This window comes from Cornus florida, unplaced genomic scaffold (genome assembly GCF_030987335.1).
Source record: "Cornus florida cultivar Cherokee Brave unplaced genomic scaffold, ASM3098733v1 CherokeeBrave_3.0.0_Hap2_Chr03, whole genome shotgun sequence".
Lineage (NCBI taxonomy): Eukaryota > Viridiplantae > Streptophyta > Magnoliopsida > Cornales > Cornaceae > Cornus > Cornus florida.
In genome coordinates, this window is record NW_026775573.1 from 7,483,401 (window position 1) to 7,504,318 (window position 20,918).

Genomic DNA, 20,918 nt, shown 5'->3' on the forward strand with positions numbered 1-20,918 from the left:
CGCCTGAAGCGTGGTAGACCAGTTGGTGCAAAAGATATTGTTTCTCGTAAGAGGAAATCACAAAGAAAAGTTGGCACTCCTGAAGAGGCCACAAAAGAGCAACAGATATTATTGATCAATCTGAGATAATAGCCTTTGATAAGGCAGATGCTCTTGATGAGTCTCAGGTACCTAAAAATGATGAAATAATAAATATTGATGAGGCAAAAGCAACAGATGATGATGTGGCCCTTGATGAGGCACATGTTCTTGATGAGGCAAAGGTACCTGAAAATGATGAGATCTCATTAAATTATGAAACGAGATGGAATAGAAATGAAATTGTTGTCGACAACATATTCTCATATCTTGTTGCTCTTGATATTGAAAATGAGGATCCGGAACCTCAAAACGTCGAAGAATGTCGACGAAGAAATGATTGGCCAAAATGGAAAGAAGTGATACAAGCAGAACTAAATTCATTAGCTAAACATGAAGTATTTGGACCAGTAGTCCAGACACCTGAGGGTGTTAATCCTGTTGGGTACAAATGGGTGTTTGTACGAAAACGTAATGAGAAAAATGAAATCGTGAGATATAAAGCCCGACTTGTAGCTCAAGGTTTCTCACAAAGACCTGGTATTGATTATGAGGAAACATATTCCCCTGTGATTGATGCAACTACTTTTAGATTCATAATACATTTAGCAGTCACAGAAAGATTGCATATGCATTTAATGGACGTGGTTACAGCATATTTATATGGATCACTAGATAGTGATATTTATATGAAAATCCCAGAAGGATTTACAATGCCTGAAACAAAACCACGTAATATGCACTGAATAAAATTACAACGATCCTTATATGGATTGAAGCAATCTGGACGAATGTGGTATAATCGCCTTAGCGATTACTTACTCAAAGAAGGGTATGTGAACAGTCATATTTGTCCATGCATATTTATTAACAAATCAGAATCTGGTTTTGTTATTGTTGCAGTATATGTTGATGATCTGAACCTTGTGGGAACATTGGACGAGATCGAAAAGACAGCCACATATTTAAAGAAAGAAAGATCTCGGAAAGACAAAATTCTGCCTTGGGCTGCAGGTTGAACATCTTTCGAACGGTATTCTCATCCATCAATCAACATATACAGAAAAGATTCTGAAATGTTTTCATATGGATAAAGCATATCCATTGAGCTCCCCAATGGTTGTCCGATCACTGGACATCAAGAAAGATCATTTTCGTCCTCATGAAGATGATGAAGAACTCCTTGGCCCTGAAGTGCCCTATCTCAGTGCGATTGGTGCTCTTTTGTATCTTGCAAATTGCACAAGACCTGATATAATTTTTCCAATCAATTTATTAGCACGGTACAGTTCTGCACTAACTCGCAGACACTGGAATAGAATCAAACACATATTGCGATATCTTCGTGGCACAACTGATATGGGCTTGTTTTATTCGAAGGCACCAAAGTCTCCATTAGTTGGATATGCAGATGCCGGCTATCTTTCTGACCCACATAAAGCTTATTCACAAACAGGGTATGTGTTTACTTGTGGCGGCACAGCTATATCATGGCGATCGATGAAACAGACAATGATTGCCACTTCTTCAAATCATTCTGAGATACTCGCAATTCATGAGGCAAGCAGGGAATGCATTTGGTTGAGATCAATGATCCAGCATATTCGAACAACATGTGGTCTCTCATCAATAAAAGAAAGTCCAACAATATTATATGAAGATAATGCGGCATGCATTGCACAGATGAAAGAAGGGTATATTAAAAGTGACAGGACCAAGCACATCTCACCAAAATTTTTCATGCACATGAACTGCAGAAAAAGGGTGATATTGATATTCAGAAGATACGTTCATGTGAAAATCTAGCAGATTTATTCACTAAAACGCTTCCAACTACAACATCCAAGAAGCTAGTGCACAACATTGGAATGCGTCAACTAAAGGATCTTCAGGGTTGATCTAATGAGGGGGAGCAATTCATCAAAGAGGTATTGGCATGCTGTACTCTTTTTCCTTTGTTCATGTTTTGTCCCACTGGGTTTTCCTAGCAAGGTTTTAATGAGGCAGTTTTAATCTATGCAATACCATTTTCAAGAGACATAAGAATTCTGTACTCTTTTTTCTTCGCTAGGGTTTTGTCCCACTGGGTTTTCCTTAGCAAGGTTTTAACGAGACATATTCTTAGTGTAGTTTTGTGGACCCCAATGGGGAGTGTTATATAGATATACACTTGTTGTGGGCTCCACAAATTTATTAAGTCATACATGTAATCATAGTCTTTATGGCTTATAAAGAAAGATTGCTATGGAAGCGTACTGAAGAAGCCATTATTGAAGCCTATAAAAGGCATTGGGCATGTACAATTTTGAAATGAAAAAAAATCTGAAGTCTCATTCTCTCTGTCTCTCTGTTCGTCCTCTCTCTCTTTCTCTCTGAGTCTCTTTGTTTGTCCTTTCTCTCTCCGTTCATTATTCTCTTGCTATAAATTTACACATACACATATATTTATTACATAGCAAGAGATAAAGGTTAAAGTGCGGCTCATTTCAAAAGGAATATATATATATATACATACACACACACTTACACACACTAGAAGTCACTTTCTCTAGTTTTTGCATCTGGAAGTTTAAAATTGTCAGTAATATTCAACTGGAAAGGGATAAATTTTTTTTTTTTTTAAATATATATTTATGTTGCCCAATTAATCTTTAATAAAAAAAAATTGCTTCAAGAAACTGTTCGAGACACTTAATAACCAAATTAACCATCATTTTCAGTAATGATTTATATCATTAACATAGATCAAAACAAAGATCAAAGAATTCACTTGGCAATAAGTGAACAATGAGCAATCTGAGTAGTGAATTACTTGGGCGGAATCATTTCAATTATGCAAGCTCTCTTGAGTACTTCCAATCTTTCTTTTTTTTTTTTTTAAAAAAAAAAAATACACATTTATTATCCAGGTGTCTCTAGTAAGACTTTTGATGCCTGTGGGACCATTTGTCACAAAGACATAAGTAATGAAATTGATATTATCAATACGCCAAGTTCAAATTCAAGTGATGAAATTGATATTATCATGTGAAGTCCACCTTCGCATCAAAACCGATATCTCATCTTAATTTCAAATTTAGTAGATTGACTTAAAGCAAATTATAAAGATTTCCCCAATTAGATGTTTTTACCCATTTATTGTCGTCTTCCTTTGGGTTGAAATGTTAATTTTTTGTGAAGATAAAACAGAGAATCAAAGCAACAAAACAACTAAAAACAATCCATGTAAGGCGACCAAAATGCTGGCCAATTTTAGTGCAACACTTAGGGGCCCAAAGCACAAGAAGTGTGTTTTTCTATGATGTGTTGCGTATATAAATTATTAACATTTGAAACTGTGGATATGTTAGATTGTCAATTTTGACCTAAAAAAAATTATTAAAATTTCAAAATATCCTTAACAATCAATATTTTAAGCCGTTAGTATTTTTATTTTATTTTTATTTCTATAAATTAATTTTAGGTTTTTCAAGTTTTAAATTAAGAAAATGTCTTTATTTGTTTAATATTTTAGAAAATGTAAGACTATTTTTAGACCAAGAAAATATTTGCACATTCAGTATATAACAGAGTATTTGTTACACTTTAGGAAATGCATGCGGAAAACCATTTCTGTTTTCATTTTCCTCTTTCACTTTTATTTTTTTATTTTTTTATTTTCTTGCTTATTTCACGGCCAATCATTACTCACAAGTGACTCTGTAATAAGATTGACATATTTGATTGTCTATTGGGTTATGATTGGTTGGACCACATGGTCCATAAATTTTCACATCTAAAAGAAAAAACCTAATCAAATTAAGATTTTACGTCATAATCTCAACAAATCCGACCCTTGACTCAAATTCTTATAAATGAAAAAAAAAAAAAAAAAAAAAAAATTCTTATAAACGAGTGCCTCGCTCACGCTCCACACATGATTAATTTTGCTCTTGTTCCAATTATGTGTAACTTAAATTTTATCACTTTCGTACTTGTATTTTTTCACTCTTTCGCTCCGTGCGATTTAAATTAATCCTTCCTTTTAAGTTTCCAACTTTGTAGATCAAATGTTAAGATTTTCACAAAAGTATTGGTTGAGGATTGTTCCAATGTGATGGATTAGCAATTTGCCCAATTTGTTTTAATTTTGGGTCATACACGATCACCCATTTGTGTCATTGGAACCTTCTGTTTGGTGTCTTCCTTCCTCCTAAATAAATTTATATATAAATATGTATGTATAAGTTTGTTTTAGGATTTTCTTTTGAAATAATTTGAAATTTTGGATTTGGTCTCACAACTTGTGTTAGTCGGACTTTCCTAGATATATAAATATGTTTGTTTTATGGTTTTGTTTTGGAATAATTTGAAAGTAAAAGTTTTTTGAATAACAAATAAAATTGTTATTATTTTTTTTATATTTAAAATAAAATAAGGTGAATTTTAATTTTGTTTTATTAATGAAAATAAAACTGGAGTGAAGCAAAAAATAATAATCAATCAGAATACCCATCCGTTTGATGAGTTCAAATGGCATACTATTAATCAATTGAAAATTAAATTTTTTTAAGAAAATTTTATATTTTCAAACATGGAAAAGGAGAAAAAGTGAGAAAAAAGAGAGAGAGAGAGAGAGAGAAAAAAAAAAAAAAAACAAAAAAAAAGGGCCGAAGTTTGGCGGCTACCCAACCCGTCCGGCCCATTCCGTTTGGGCCTGCCCAACTTTCGCCTACAAAAACCTTAATAATTCTTGTTTCGGAGGCAGCCACTGTGCATCCAGTTTGTATCTGGTTTGCTAACAATACGACGTTTTAGATAGAAAGCCCTAATATTTCGGCGGCGCTTTTCAGAAGTTGGGTTTGGATTTCTTGATTTTTGCATACAGTTTATCTGTGTGTGGTTGAAGATGGTAGGGCAAGAATGGCACCTAGACAGAGAAGTTTATGAATTGCAGCAAGAGGACGACGGAGGGCGAACGTCTGAAATGCTTGGCATGGCAGTACACGTGCAAAGAAATCGGACTGTGAATTTCGATTATTCCCTCTTTCCGGCGTGTGCGCTAGAATCTGATGAAACTGCACGATCATTCTTCTCTCCCATCCTTGAGAGGATGAGAGTCACGGTAGACATGATAGACCGCATATGTCCTCAGCTCCTATCTTTCTCTCGTTTCCTGAACAACGATAGAACTGGTATTCCTCACACTGCCATACCTGTAGTTATTCTTGCCATTAATGTCGATGATGAGGTTGAGTCCGATAATGAAAGTCAAGCTATGGAGGAGGAGGAGTCTTCAATGGCCTGGGCTATGGATGAGTCAATGGAGGAGGACTATGGGGCATTGCAGCTCGTTCCAGCAACACAATCATCTCTAGACGCCTTGAAGGAGATGAAATTCGATAGTTCTGGTTCTATTGATCACTGCTCGATTTGTTTGGAGATGTTTTGTCACGAAGACTTGATTACTAGCATGCCATGTTCTCATCCATATCATGGAATTTGTATTCATCGGTGGCTAAAGACCAGCCACTACTGTCCCCTGTGCCGTTTTGAGATGGAAACCTAATTGATCCATTAGGTTTTATTTTTACTTATATATGAAACTGAATTTTGTATAGAAGGAATGTAATGAAGGTTTTAAACTTTTACTTGTGTGTTGTAAGGCTCAATATATTTTGTATACAATGAAGGTTCTGTGATTCTTTGTAGATGATATCACAAGCTATGCAATGAAGGTTCTATGTTCTGTGTATATTTTGTATTCAATGAAGATATTTCTTCTACGTTGACTTTAACAAATATGGAACCATTTAGCTCTTTTACATCAGATATGGTTGCCAGTTTTTGGGAGTTTCATTTGGTTTAAGAGGGATTGTTTTATGTGGTTGCCTACATGCAGGTCTGACGGTGGATAACAAATTTCTCAAGGCTAGCTACTAATCCACTTCTGGTAAATGGTTCTTCATGAGTGTCATTGGTAACCAATTTTCATATACCACAGGACTGGATCGATATGAGATTTGATGATGAACTTCATGAGTGTCATTGGATTATCTTCTTCCATTTGTTTCTTTCCCATAGAGTGAAAGTATCAAGAAATTAATGATAAGAATCAATTAGCTGCGTAGATTAATGAGACCTCCTAATGAATTAAGAGCCTAGGATTAACTTTTCTTGGGGCTGTACGTTTGATTGAGATTAGTGCCTCGCTAGCCAGCAGAACCATATTAAAGTGGATCATAATTTTGGAGTGAATTTTCTTTCCAAGAAACTCAAATCCAAAATGCATGGAAAACATAATCTCACTGAAACCTGTTTGTGATGCTTTTTCGCAAGACTAACTATGCTCTTCCCTCTATATATACTTGAACATAATTAATTTCCTTGGCAAAGTTTTATTGCATCATTTTCAAGTTTATTCAGCATGTGGCAGGCTTTTATATCCAACCAGACAATTGGGTAGACCTCATTGCTTGGTGCTCTAAGTTTTGGACAACAAAACAATTCACCACCCATAAACTTGTACTATCTGCAGCCATTTACTTTATCTGGAATGAAAGGAATGCAGTAGGAAGATCCAGTGATGGCCCTTGTGGTAGAGTAATTGCAATGCACTGTCATTTACTTTGGGATGATTGGGTTGCTGTGCTTGGAGTTTTATCTGGTCCATGGGTTTAATTGCATGTTACTGGTACAAGGCAAGAGATTTGCTGAATTTAGGTTGCTTGATAGTTTGGATATGGTTGATTTGTATCTATGGTTTTTGCCTTCGGGCTGTACATTCATGTAGCTCTTATTTTTTCTTTATTAAACCTTACCCTTTCAACTGAAATAAAAAAAAAAAAAAAAAAGACCTACGAAGTTAGAACAATCTCTTGCAGTACATGGTAAAATATATAAGTCTATTAAATTATCTTGGGGTTTTTTTTTTTTTTTTTTTTTTTTGGTTAAAGATAAGCTTGTGCATAAATAGAATAGAATGTACATTGAGCCCCAAGTAGGGGGAAACACCAAACAAAACAAACAAAGACCAAGATTACAAAACAAACGAAGACTGCAAGTAAGAAGACATAAGAACAAAGTAGAGGGAACAACCAATCAACCCATGTCTGCACAGAGACTAACTAGTCCAAGCCATTGACACCATTTTTAATACCAGGTAAACTAGTGCAGGGCATTGACACCATGGTAAGTTGTGTTAACCTCAAGACAGTAACCAGTTGTGCCCACATGAGCTGTTCTTTTGAAATGAGTCTCAAATCCGAAGTTCTTCTTAGCTTGATGGTAGCAAGTCTTGTCATAGCGCTTGACTTAATCTGTGAGCTAATATGCTGGGGAGGGGCTGCAGCATTCCTAAAAACTATTGCATTTCTTTCTTGCCATAGAAAGTAAATTGCAGCAGACCATAATAGCTTGTGAGTCAAGAACTGAGTGGAGTTCCAGTGAATTGAACACCATTGTACCAAGTCAGACCAGCAGTTAGGAAGTATATAGAAGCCTACAATGCTCTGAATAAAATTCCAAACCTTAGAACTGTATGAGCACTTAATGAAGAAATGGGATGACCCAAAAACTAAAAAAAAAAAAAAAAAAAAAAAAAAAAAAAAAAAAAAAAAAAAAAACACTTCCCTCTCTGAAGCTGTTAATACTGAAAAGTTTATGGCTTGCATAAGAGTGGGTAATGCAATTGCTTCTTACTTTTCATCTCCAAGGACTGTCAAGTCATTGTTTGTGGTCTCTTCATACTCCATCTAACAAGTGCATACTTGGATATTTCTTTCTGTTTTTTTCTTCTTCTTTTTTTATTTGGAGTGGATATTTCTCACTTTTTCCCTTCTTTTTTTTTTCCACAGAAAATGAAAATTGAAAAGGAATGTCTGTCCAATTGGATGAGGTTCCAAACACTGTACGTGGTTGTAACTGTTACAAAAGATTATGTGGCAAGAGAAAAAGGTTAAAGTACTGCAGCTCATTTCAAAAGGAATATATATATAACACACACTAGTAGTCACTTTCTCTAGTTTTTGCATATGGAAGTTTAAAAATGTCAGTAATTAAAATGGAAAGGTATATAAAAAAATAAAAAAATTAAATTAAAAAAAGCACACATATTTACCTATAGTACCAATTGGTAGAGATAACCCACTTTTGCTATTAATTTGAACCCTAAATGTATTGGCAGTGCAACTTCACGGGACAAGAAAAAAATGGGATGTCTACAAAAGACATTCTAAGTCATAAAAATTCTAGTATTTGTGTTGACTACAGTTGTTCTTCTTCCTGTGAGACCCTGTGAGCATAGGTTTGAAATGTGAGGAATTGTCTCACTAGGTGATCACTTTCTGGAGGATGAGTGCATCACATACCCAGCACAGGGAAACATATCCAGTCCAGAGACTCATAACACAACTGATCACATAGAACCATCATCCATGAACATAGAAAACAACAAACATGAACATACAACCTTCATTAATTATATACAAAATTGTCTCATAACACAACTGAACATACAACAATGAACATTGAACAATACTATAGTCTGATTCAGTTAATTGGCATCTGAAACCGGCACAATGGGCAAACATGACTGGTCTTTAGCCACTTAATGATGCAGTCTTCATGGTAGAGGTGGGAGCACGGCATGCAAGTGATCACCTCATCCACTAGAAACGTCTCCAAACAAACCAAACACTGATGATTCATGCAACAAGAACCATCAAACTTCACCTTCTCCAACGTGTCGAGAGAAGATGGACTTGCCGGTACCATCTGCTTGGCCTCCTCCATTGACTCCTCCATAGCTCGAGCTATTGCATCATCATCGGTACTTCCATATATATAGTAATTGGACGGCCATCTTCGAACTTCTACGTCAAGAAAAACAGTGGGTATGGTGTTGTTGGTATATATATGGAAGGTTCTTACATCGTTCATGTGACGACAATGATCGAGGAGCTGATCCAAGAGAGGGCCATCTACAATGACTCCCATGTGAGTGAGTGCGGTAGAGAAGAATAAGCGTGCAGGCTCATCATCATCAGACTCTAGCACACAGAACGGCACAGCGAGCAATTGTGTGATCTCAGTGGGATTTTCTAATTCCACCGAATCATCGTGGTATGTATAGTGATAGGCAGATGCTATCAAGGGAAGAGAATGATCATGTGAGAAGGACCATTGGAAAGCATCAGGGTCAACAAAATCTTCATCTATCCGAAATGATTGTGTGATCTCCATATCGGAGTCAACATCATCTACCGCCTCCATATCCTCGATTGTTACAAGAAGAATAACAACGGGTAAGGCGTTATGGGCAATACCAGTTCTGTTGAGGTTCAAGACACGAGAGAGTGAGACTAGTTCTTCACACATACGGCCATCTACGGTGACTCCCATGGGAGAGACTTTGCCATAGAAATATGAGTACGCGGCTGCCGTGTCATCGGACTCTATCACAGACGACGGCATTAGGAACAAATCTCTTTGAGGGTAATCTACTTCCATCAACTCATTGTTGTCTGTTTGGATAACGTGATGCACACATACTTTCAAGACAAGCCAATCAGACGGCGGCAATTGAAATCCATGAAGTTCCATAACATCTTGATCTAATTCCCAGAACTGGCTTGGGTTTACCATCTTCAAACCACACACAAACTGCAGAATCGAAAGCTATCAACAGACAAAAGTGAGTTCTGAAAAAGTAATTAAGCAGGAAAAATGTGTATGTTTGGTAGAAAAATATTAGGGTTTTCTTTTGGAAAGTATGTAGGAATGGCGGCGCGGTTATTACATCTTATAAAGGGTTAAAAGGTAAAAGCAGCAGCCTGGGATCGTCGCTCCGCGTCCTATTTTTGATGTGGATATGGTGGCTATTACATCTTATAAAGGGTAAAAAGGTAAGAGCACGAGGCTGGGTCCACACTCCGCATCGATGTGGATACTTATCTCCAAAAACAGCGCATGCGGAGTGGCGGCGCGGTTATTACATCTTATAATAAGGGTAAAAAGATAAAAACAAGAGGCTGGGTGATCCACGCGTCGAATATTTTGATGTGGATATTTTCAAAAAATGTGGCCTTATAATTAATTGGACTCCTTCCTTGACAAAGTGCCCTGCGTCAAGTGCAGTTAAATCTTAACATATTTCATTTGACTATGTCACTTCTCTTCTGAGCATATTAATTGCATATAAAATTTAATTTTTTTAGTTTAGTTTGCCCAACTATTGAACCAAAAAAATATCCTCAACCTACTTACATATATTTTCTATAATAACTAGGGTGATTTTTGATAAAATTGAAAATTAAATATTAAAAATTTTAAGAATTAAATTTTAAGTGTTGAGTTTTTAAGTACTAATTAAAAAAAACTAGTAAATATTTTTTAAAATTTTTTTTAAAATTTTCAATTTAAGCATTTAGTTTAATTATAAGTGATGTCTCTCACTTAAAATTTTACCCATTTTAAATGGCACTTGTCACTGTTAATGATTTCAAATTTGTATTATAAGAGACACTTAATTAGATAAGTGCTTAATCCATTCAGAATTAAACGCATAATAGAGTTTTCAAAGAGCACTTAAAGTAAGAAAAGATGATTTATTTAATTTTGAAAAATTTGATATATAATTTTATTTTTTTGAAATTTTAAGGAGTTTGTATAAGTAATATGTAAGAGTGAGCTCAAGCTAGCTTCTTGATGTGGGATCATGCCCTTTCTACATCCAGGTAATGTGAAATTATACACCGATAACCTGTCAATGTCACGCTCGCACTGCTCACACATACCCACCATTTACCAACAAGGTTGCCAAAATTGATCATAACCTCCTTAAGGGGGCAATTACGTCATCGTTGGCCACACACACTTCTGACTGGGTGAGATTCTGATACTATTTGCATTATCCACTTCACCACATGATATGATATTATTCGTTTTGGTCCCGAGCTCACAATATAATATTTGTATAGTATGATCCCTGAGATTGCAGCTGAATGCTGGAGTGAACTATTATTGAGTATAGTCTCCATTAATTGATTTATATACCTAACAATATTAATTGTACATAGTGAATGCTTTGAGAGTTTGAACTTGCATTCTCATATATTTAAGAGACCAAATAATTCAAAGGTAAAAAAATGTGATGTTTGAATAGATTAAACTAAAAAAAATCCATCCATGAAAAATGCCAATTTAAGAATTCTCAAGTTAAGGGACATGACAAGAGGACTTGTTAAACACAGGGTTGGAGATGGAAGGAACACAAGCTAATGGTTAGACACCCTATATACTCACAGCTTCACATAATTGACAGTGAAATACTACAGCTGGATTCCCAACTTAAGGTGGAAAATCTTGTTGTTAACTCGATCTCAATGGGCAGTCCCAAGTTTTTTGCAGCAGATCCAATTCTTTCAGTCACAATCATTCTTGACTCAGATTCAATCCCTCCGACTTCCATCCACAGTCCCTGATTTGGTACAGTGGCTACCAAGTGCCACTCTTGATTACTCTCACAGGCTTACAATGGAATATTTTGCACCACCCTCTTTGGTATTTTCCTGGCAACACCTCGTCTGGTTCAAGAATCACATTCCAAAACATGGTCACATTATGCGGATGACATTCAAGGAAAGACTTTATACACTGGATTCTATTGTAATGAGGAAAAAACATTACACCAATGCTTGTTATCTCTGCCTTGCTGACTGGGAATCCTTGGACCACCTCTTCTTCAAGTGCAGATACAGCAGTACTATTTGGGAGTTTATACAGCATGCTGCGGGTTTCTACACCAAGCCTAACAGTTGGAGAGAGCTCATTGATTAGTGTTCTAGTACATGGTCCCATGGCCCGTGGCTTACCCACAAACTTCTCCTTTCAGCAGCCATATATCTACTTCCTTTGGCAAGAAAGGAATGCACGAGCCTTTAGAAATAGATCCTCTCCTCCTTACATCATCACAATAATGATCAAGAACTGCATCGATATCAAAGCCTTTAGAAATAGAGACGCAAAATGGCTTCAATACAACTTAAGTGTGGAGCTGATTTGAGAAGCATCATTACAATGAGGCAATTGCAGGATTTATTTGCCAAAGGATGTTCTTTTGCCAATGGTCAAGCATTATTATTGTTTTTGTTGTTCCTTTGGAGATTGTTCCTCATGTTGGTTATGTCCAACTTTGGGCCTGTAATTACTATCTTTTTATATAAAAGCTTACCCATTCCCAAAAAAATAAAAATAAAAATAATAAAAAAAAACCCACCTTTGGAACAATAGTACATATAGAAACCAAGCAAAACACGTAAAAATAAATAAAACTACATACCTTCATTGCAGACAAAAATTAATTCTCATAACTAACTTTCTACTAGTATTAATTAATATACTTTGACCCTTGTTAGTTAAAATGTAAAAAAATGAAAAAAAAAATAGAAATATGAAATGATATTTTTAACCATTTTTCTCATTCTCTTGGCTTTCTAAGTACGAAGATGTACCAGCTGCGACGCCACATAGCCCTCCATTGAATCCTCAATAGCCCGAGACATAGACTTCTCCATTTCGGACCCAACCTCGTCTTTTTCCATAGTATGGATTGTTACGTAAAGGATAACTAGGTTGGTGTGTGACAGTACGGGGAATACGAGTTTTATCATCGTTTAAGACATGAGAAAGATCGAGGAGATCACGACACATAAAGTCGATCATCTAAGGTTCCTCCAATGGAAGAGAGACAGTCATGGAAGAATAGGTATGCCATGTCATCAGATTATAGCATACGCGACAGCATATAGAAGCAATCTCTGTATTGAGTCTATTAATATTTTACTTCGTAATTAATTGTTGTGTGTATAGCGATCCACACATACTGTAAAGACGTGTAAATCAGAAGGTGACAATTGGAATTGCAATCCATCAATTTCAGTAACATATGTGACATCTCGGTCTAGGTCCCAAATTAGGCTCGGGGTTACCATCTTCAAAACCACATAAAACTAGCAAGAGAACAACGATGTATTATAATGAGTTCTGAAAAGGAATAAGCACAAATATATATATATTAGGGTTTATGAATGAATCTAATATTGTTAGAAAATTTTTTGGAGACGATTATATATGTAATTACAAACTAGTGATATTTGGAAAGTTGTATAAGCAGAGATATATTAGGTTGTACAACTCTTATATACTACCTCCGTCCCATAATAATTGTTAATTTTGAAAACTTTGACTCACTACCATCTTTTATTTTTGAATTATTTGATATCATTTTTAATCATATATCTTTAATATACTTATATACTACCTATATCCCATACTAGAGATCTATTTCGGTAATTAACTTTGACTCAAAAAAATTATGAGTCAAAATTTTTAAATTTGACAACTAATATGGGACGAAGGGAGTACGTATAATCCTAATCTTGTTAGGACATTTTGTTGTAAGCGGCTACTTGGGGACCAAGTGGGGTCCCACTTCCTTGTGGACCAAGTAAATTATTTTATCTAATAACCTAAAAATATTTTTTCATACTTACCTTATTAGAAAAGTTGTTAATACTTAATTACCAAAAAATAAAATAAAATAAAATTGTTAAAACTATTGGAAATTTTGGGAAACACTTTTGAAGGTGGACATATATTTTCAAAAATATTTCCTTATAATTTTTTTTAAAAAAATACGTAAAATGAGTTGAGGAATTGTGCTATAAAAGGGTGTTAAATCTACATATAGCACTTGTCTCATTTACACTCAGACGATGTGGAATTGTGTACTTGTAGCTAGCCCAGTGTGATATCTTAATGGTGCCACCTGCACACGCTCACACATGTCATAATTCCGATTACGAGATGAGATGACGCATAATAAAAAGAGATCCAGAACTTGTAGGTTTTGTAGACAATCTTTCTTTTAATATCCCCTGAATTGCATAATAAAACCATCTTAACTTGGTAGAAATATTTTAGTAAAATATTTTAGATGGAATTTTTTGATAAAAAAAATTTAAAAAGAAATTTATTGCAAAACGCTATAAATAGACATAAAGTTTAATGCAATTCATCGTAAAAATAAATTAGTGTAATGCTAATTTTGATTTTTGCTCTGAAGTATAAGTTTGTAACTTTTTGTATTACTGAGTTGTTAGAGCCGATCTGGCCTAGTGCTTTTCTCTCATCCCATTGAAACCTAACTAGGTTTTCTAGTGTAGTACTGTCACACGTGTACTTAATTCCTACAGGAATGTCACACAAATACATATAAAAAGAAGTTTTACTTTATATATACACTTGGCAAGAGGAGGTTCGCTTTTGCTACCAGTGATGGCTTTGGAGTTTGAGAAGCTTACCACACAGTGAAGTGGATTCTACCAAAAAAAAAAAAAACTGTCTTTTATTTTAAAAACCAGTGACCCAATTACCGTACGTGGTTGTAAGTAACTGGTAGAAAATATTATGTAGCAAGAGACAGTGGCGTAGCCACAGAGAGACAAGTGGGGGCAGCTGCCCCCACTGAACTTTTAGTTTTTTTTTAAAAAAAAATTAATTTTATATGGAAAGATTTTTATATTTATATAATTGTCTCCACTAAAACTTGACAGTGCACATATATATACTATATATATAACCAAAAGACCATTCACGGTTTTATAAAAAAAAAAAAAAGAATATAATCTTTCAAAAAAATATAATATTTTTTTTCCCCTTTTATTTCCTACTTTCCTCAAAAAAATAAGATATTCTTTCACACTTTTGACTTTATTACAAACAAATACGCTGTTTACTTCACAAAATCCAAACAAATACTGCAGGTAATCTGATATATATATTTTTAATAATCTAAATTTAAAATTATTATTTGATATTATAATTTTAATTAGAAAAAATATTAGTTATTACTATCAAAATTATTTTACGGCTTCTTCTTTCAAAATTTAGTTTGTATAATTGTTCTTTTAATGGAATCACATATTCACTTACTCTATCAAATTTTTCGATTGATTGGATTATCTGGTTTTAATTTATAAAGTTAGTTATCTTCATATCATGCTTTTTATTTTATTTTTTTATTTTTAATATGAATGAATTTTTATTATGAGTAGATTGACAGTCTGACATAATAGTTATTAAGAATGTTTGTTACCATAGAATTTTTTGGAATGAAATTGGTTATCATGTAATTTTATTTTTATTTTTTTTACATATGTAATATAGTAGAATTAGAATAGTTAGATTTAAGTAACTATGTTATAAGAGACAAGTGTGTATGAAGTACCAACAAGGAAAAAAAAAAAAAAAAAAAGTAACTATATTATTTTCTTTTTCATATCTTATTTTTGATTTATTGAATATGAATTTTTTTTTTAGTATATTTATTTGAATGAACTCAATTTTGAAACAGCAATGAATGATATTATGATTGTGTATATTGAGAGAGACATATTTAGTACTGTTGACAATAATGTTATTATTCAACGCTTTTAGAATATGAAAAAATCGTCAAGGGCAGTTATGAATGTACTAAATAAAAATATTATGAATCAATGTTTTAATTTTTACATATATTATTTTAATTCAAATTATATATATATATATATATATATATATATATATATATATATATATTATTGCTATTAAAGATTGCCCCCACTGAAGAAAATTTCTGGTTACGCCACTGGCAAGAGATAAAGGTTAAAGTGCGGCTCATTTCAAAAGGAATATATATATATATATACACACACACAGACTTACACACACTAGAAGTCACTTTCTCTAGTTTTTGCATCTGGAAGTTTAAAATTGTCAGTAATATTCAACTGAAAAGGGATAAATTTTTTTTTTTTAAAATATATATTTATGTTGCCCAATTAATCTTTAATAAAAAAAAAATTGCTTCAAGAAACTGTTCGAGACACTTAATAACCAAATTAACCATCATTTTCAGTAATGATTTATATCATTAACATAGATCAAAACAAATATCAAAGAATTCACTTGGCAATAAGTGAACAATGAGCAATCTGAGTAGTGAATTACTTGGGCGGAATCATTTCAATTATGCAAGCTCTCTTGAGTACTTCCAATCTTTCTTTTTTTTTTTTTTTAAAAAAAAATACACATTTATTATCCAGGTGTCTCTAGTAAGACTTTTGATGCCTGTGGGACCATTTGTCACAAAGACATAAGTAATGAAATTGATATTATCAATACGCCAAGTTCAAATTCAAGTGATGAAATTGATATTATCATGTGAAGTCCACCTTCGCATCAAAACCGATATCTCATCTTAATTTCAAATTTAGTAGATTGACTTAAAGCAAATTATAAAGATTTCCCCAATTAGATGTTTTTACCCATTTATTGTCGTCTTCCTTTGGGTTGAAATGTTAATTTTTTGTGAAGATAAAACAGAGAATCAAAGCAACAAAACAACTAAAAACAATCCATGTAAGGCGACCAAAATGCTGGCCAATTTTAGTGCAACACTTAGGGGCCCAAAGCACAAGAAGTGTGTTTTTCTATGATGCGTTGCGTATATAAATTATTAACATTTGAAACTGTGGATATGTTGGATTGTCAATTTTGACCTAAAAAAAATTATTAAAATTTCAAACTATCCTTAACAATCAATATTTTAAGCCGTTAGTATTTTTATTTTATTTTTATTTCTATAAATTAATTTTAGGTTTTTCAAGTTTTAAATTAAGAAAATGTCTTTATTTGTTTAATATTTTAGAAAATGTAAGACTATTTTTAGACCAAGAAAATATTTGCACATTCAGTATATAACAGAGTATTTGTTACAATTTAGGAAATGCATGCGGAAAACCATTTCTGTTTTCATTTTCCTCTTTCACTTTTATTTTTTTATTTTCTTGCTTATTTCACGACCAATCATTACTCACAAGTGGCTTTGTAATAAGATTGACATATTTGATTGTCTATTGGGTTATGATTGGTTGGACCACATGGTCCATAAATTTTCACATCTAAAAGAAAAAACCTAATCAAATTAAGATTCTGAGTCATAATCTCAACAAATCCGACCCTTGACTCAAATTCTTATAAATGAAAAAAAAAAAAAAAAAAAATTCTTATAAACGAGTGCCTCGCTCACGCTCCACACATGATTAATTTTGCTCTTATTCCAATTATGTGTAACTTAAATTTTATCACTTTCGTACTTGTATTTTTTCACTCTTTCGCTCCGTGCGATTTCAATTAATCCTTCCTTTTAAGTTTCCAACTTTGTAGATCAAATGTTAAGATTTTCACAAAAGTATTGGTTGAGGATTGTTCCAATGTGATGGATTAGCAATTTGCCCAATTTGTTTTAATTTTGGGTCATACACGATCACCCATTTGTGTCATTGGAACCTTCTGTTTGGTGTCTTCCTTCCTCCTAAATAAATTTATATATAAATATTTATGTATAAGTTTGTTTTAGGATTTTCTTTTGAAATAATTTGAAATTTTGGATTTGGTCTCACAACTCGTGTTAGTCGGACTTTCCTAGATATATAAATATGTTTGTTTTATGGTTTTGTTTTGGAATAATTTGAAAGTAAAAGTTTTTTGAATAACAAATAAAATTGTTATTTTTTTTTTTATATTTAAAATAAAATAAGGTGAATTTTAATTTTGTTTTATTAATGAAAATAAAACTGGAGTGAAGCAAAAAATAATAATCAATCAGAATACCCATCCGTTTGATGAGTTCAAATGGCATACTATTAATCAATTGAAAATTAAATTTTTTTAAGAAAATTTTATATTTTCAAACATGGAAAAGGAGAAAAAGTGAGAAAAAAGAGAGAGAGAGAGAGAGAGAGAAAAAAAAAAAAAAACAAAAAAAAAGGGCCGAAGTTTGGCGGCTACCCAACCCGTCCGGCCCATTCCGTTTGGGCCTGCCCAACTTTCGCCTACAAAAACCTTAATAATTCTTGTTTCGGAGGCAGCCACTGTGCATCCAGTTTGTATCTGGTTTGCTAACAATACGACGTTTTAGATAGAAAGCCCTAATATTTCGGCGGCGCTTTTCAGAAGTTGGGTTTGGATTTCTTGATTTTTGCATACAGTTTATCTGTGTGTGGTTGAAGATGGTAGGGCAAGAATGGCACCTAGACAGAGAAGTTTATGAATTGCAGCAAGAGGACGACGGAGGGCGAACGTCTGAAATGCTTGGCATGGCAGTACACGTGCAAAGAAATCGGACTGTGAATTTCGATTATTCCCTCTTTCCGGCGTGTGCGCTAGAATCTGATGAAACTGCACGATCATTCTTCTCTCCCATCCTTGAGAGGATGAGAGTCACGGTAGACATGATAGACCGCATATGTCCTCAGCTCCTATCTTTCTCTCGTTTCCTGAACAACGATAGAACTGGTATTCCTCACACTGCCATACCTGTAGTTATTCTTGCCATTAATGTCGATGATGAGGTTGAGTCCGATAATGAAAGTCAAGCTATGGAGGAGGAGGAGTCTTCAATGGCCTGGGCTATGGATGAGTCAATGGAGGAGGACTATGGGGCATTGCAGCTCGTTCCAGCAACACAATCATCTCTAGACGCCTTGAAGGAGATGAAATTCGATAGTTCTGGTTCTATTGATCACTGCTCGATTTGTTTGGAGATGTTTTGTCACGAAGACTTGATTACTAGCATGCCATGTTCTCATCCATATCATGGAATTTGTATTCATCGGTGGCTAAAGACCAGCCACTACTGTCCCCTGTGCCGTTTTGAGATGGAAACCTAATTGATCCATTAGGTTTTATTTTTACTTATATATGAAACTGAATTTTGTATAGAAGGAATGTAATGAAGGTTTTAAACTTTTACTTGTGTGTTGTAAGGCTCAATATATTTTGTATACAATGAAGGTTCTGTGATTCTTTGTAGATGATATCACAAGCTATGCAATGAAGGTTCTATGTTCTGTGTATATTTTGTATTCAATGAAGATATTTCTTCTACGTTGACTTTAACAAATATGGAACCATTTAGCTCTTTTACATCAGATATGGTTGCCAGTTTTTGGGAGTTTCATTTGGTTTAAGAGGGATTGTTTTATGTGGTTGCCTACATGCAGGTCTGACGGTGGATAACAAATTTCTCAAGGCTAGCTACTAATCCACTTCTGGTAAATGGTTCTTCATGAGTGTCATTGGTAACCAATTTTCATATACCACAGGACTGGATCGATATGAGATTTGATGATGAACTTCATGAGTGTCATTGGATTATCTTCTTCCATTTGTTTCTTTCCCATAGAGTGAAAGTATCAAGAAATTAATGATAAGAATCAATTAGCTGCGTAGATTAATGAGACCTCCTAATGAATTAAGAGCCTAGGATTAACTTTTCTTGGGGCTGTACGTTTGATTGAGATTAGTGCCTCGCTAGCCAGCAGAACCATATTAAAGTGGATCATAATTTTGGAGTGAATTTTCTTTCCAAGAAACTCAAATCCAAAATGCATGGAAAACATAATCTCACTGAAACCTGTTTGTGATGCTTTTTCGCAAGACTAACTATGCTCTTCCCTCTATATATACTTGAACATAATTAATTTCCTTGGCAAAGTTTTATTGCATCATTTTCAAGTTTATTCAGCATGTGGCAGGCTTTTATATCCAACCAGACAATTGGGTAGACCTCATTGCTTGGTGCTCTAAGTTTTGGACAACAAAACAATTCACCACCCATAAACTTGTACTATCTGCAGCCATTTACTTTATCTGGAATGAAAGGAATGCAGTAGGAAGATCCAGTGATGGCCCTTGTGGTAGAGTAATTGCAATGCACTGTCATTTACTTTGGGATGATTGGGTTGCTGTGCTTGGAGTTTTATCTGGTCCATGGGTTTAATTGCATGTTACTGGTACAAGGCAAGAGATTTGCTGAATTTAGGTTGCTTGATAGTTTGGATATGGTTGATTTGTATCTATGGTTTTTGCCTTCGGGCTGTACATTCATGTAGCTCTTATTTTTTCTTTATTAAACCTTACCCTTTCAACTGAAATAAAAAAAAAAAAAAAAAAGACCTACGAAGTTAGAACAATCTCTTGCAGTACATGGTAAAATATATAAGTCTATTAAATTATCTTGGGGTTTTTTTTTTTTTTTTTTTTTTTGGTTAAAGATAAGCTTGTGCATAAATAGAATAGAATGTACATTGAGCCCCAAGTAGGGGGAAACACCAAACAAAACAAACAAAGACCAAGATTACAAAACAAACGAAGACTGCAAGTAAGAAGACATAAGAACAAAGTAGAGGGAACAACCAATCAACCCATGTCTGCACAGAGACTAACTAGTCCAAGCCATTGACACCATTTTTAATACCAGGTAAACTAGTGCAGGGCATTGACACCATGGTAAGTTGTGTTAACCTCAAGACAGTAACCAGTTGTGCCCACATGAGCTGTTCTTTTGAAATGAGTCTCAAATCCGAAGTTCTTCTTAGCTTGATGGTAGCAAGTCTTGTCATAGCGCTTGACTTAATCTGTGAGCTAATATGCTGGGGAGGGGCTGCAGCATTCCTAAAAACTATTGCATTTCTTTCTTGCCATAGAAAGTAAATTGCAGCAGACCATAATAGCTTGTGAGTCAAGAACTGAGTGGAGTTCCAGTGAATTGAACACCATTGTACCAAGTCAGACCAGCAGTTAGGAAGTATATAGAAGCCTACAATGCTCTGAATAAAATTCCAAACCTTAGAACTGTATGAGCACTTAATGAAGAAATGGGATGACCCAAAAACTAAAAAAAAAAAAAAAAAAAAAAAAAAAAAAAAAAAAAAAAAAAAAAAAACACTTCCCTCTCTGAAGCTGTTAATACTGAA

The 20,918-nt window shown here is 34.1% G+C and overlaps 2 protein-coding genes across 2 annotated transcripts; both read left to right on the forward strand.

Moving 5' to 3' along the window:
• The first annotated feature begins 4,966 nt into the window (after nt 1–4,966).
• On the forward strand, nt 4,967–5,626 carry LOC132301029 (RING-H2 finger protein ATL51-like). Its single transcript, XM_059798323.1, has one exon. It carries the CDS (start codon nt 4,967–4,969, stop codon nt 5,624–5,626), a length of 660 nt encoding a protein of 219 aa, XP_059654306.1.
• Nucleotides 5,627–18,170: 12,544 nt separating this feature from the next.
• LOC132301030 (RING-H2 finger protein ATL51-like) lies at nt 18,171–18,830 on the forward strand. The gene has a single exon (XM_059798324.1). The coding sequence runs from the start codon at nt 18,171–18,173 to the stop codon at nt 18,828–18,830; it is 660 nt and encodes a 219-aa protein (XP_059654307.1).
• Nucleotides 18,831–20,918: the final 2,088 nt, after the last annotated feature.

Bases quoted from the DNA above. Each gene is read 5' to 3' on its own strand.
- LOC132301029 (XM_059798323.1), top strand. From the start codon at position 4,967: ATGGTAGGGCAAGAATGGCACCTAGACAGAGAAGTTTATGAATTGCAG.
- LOC132301030 (XM_059798324.1), top strand. From the start codon at position 18,171: ATGGTAGGGCAAGAATGGCACCTAGACAGAGAAGTTTATGAATTGCAG.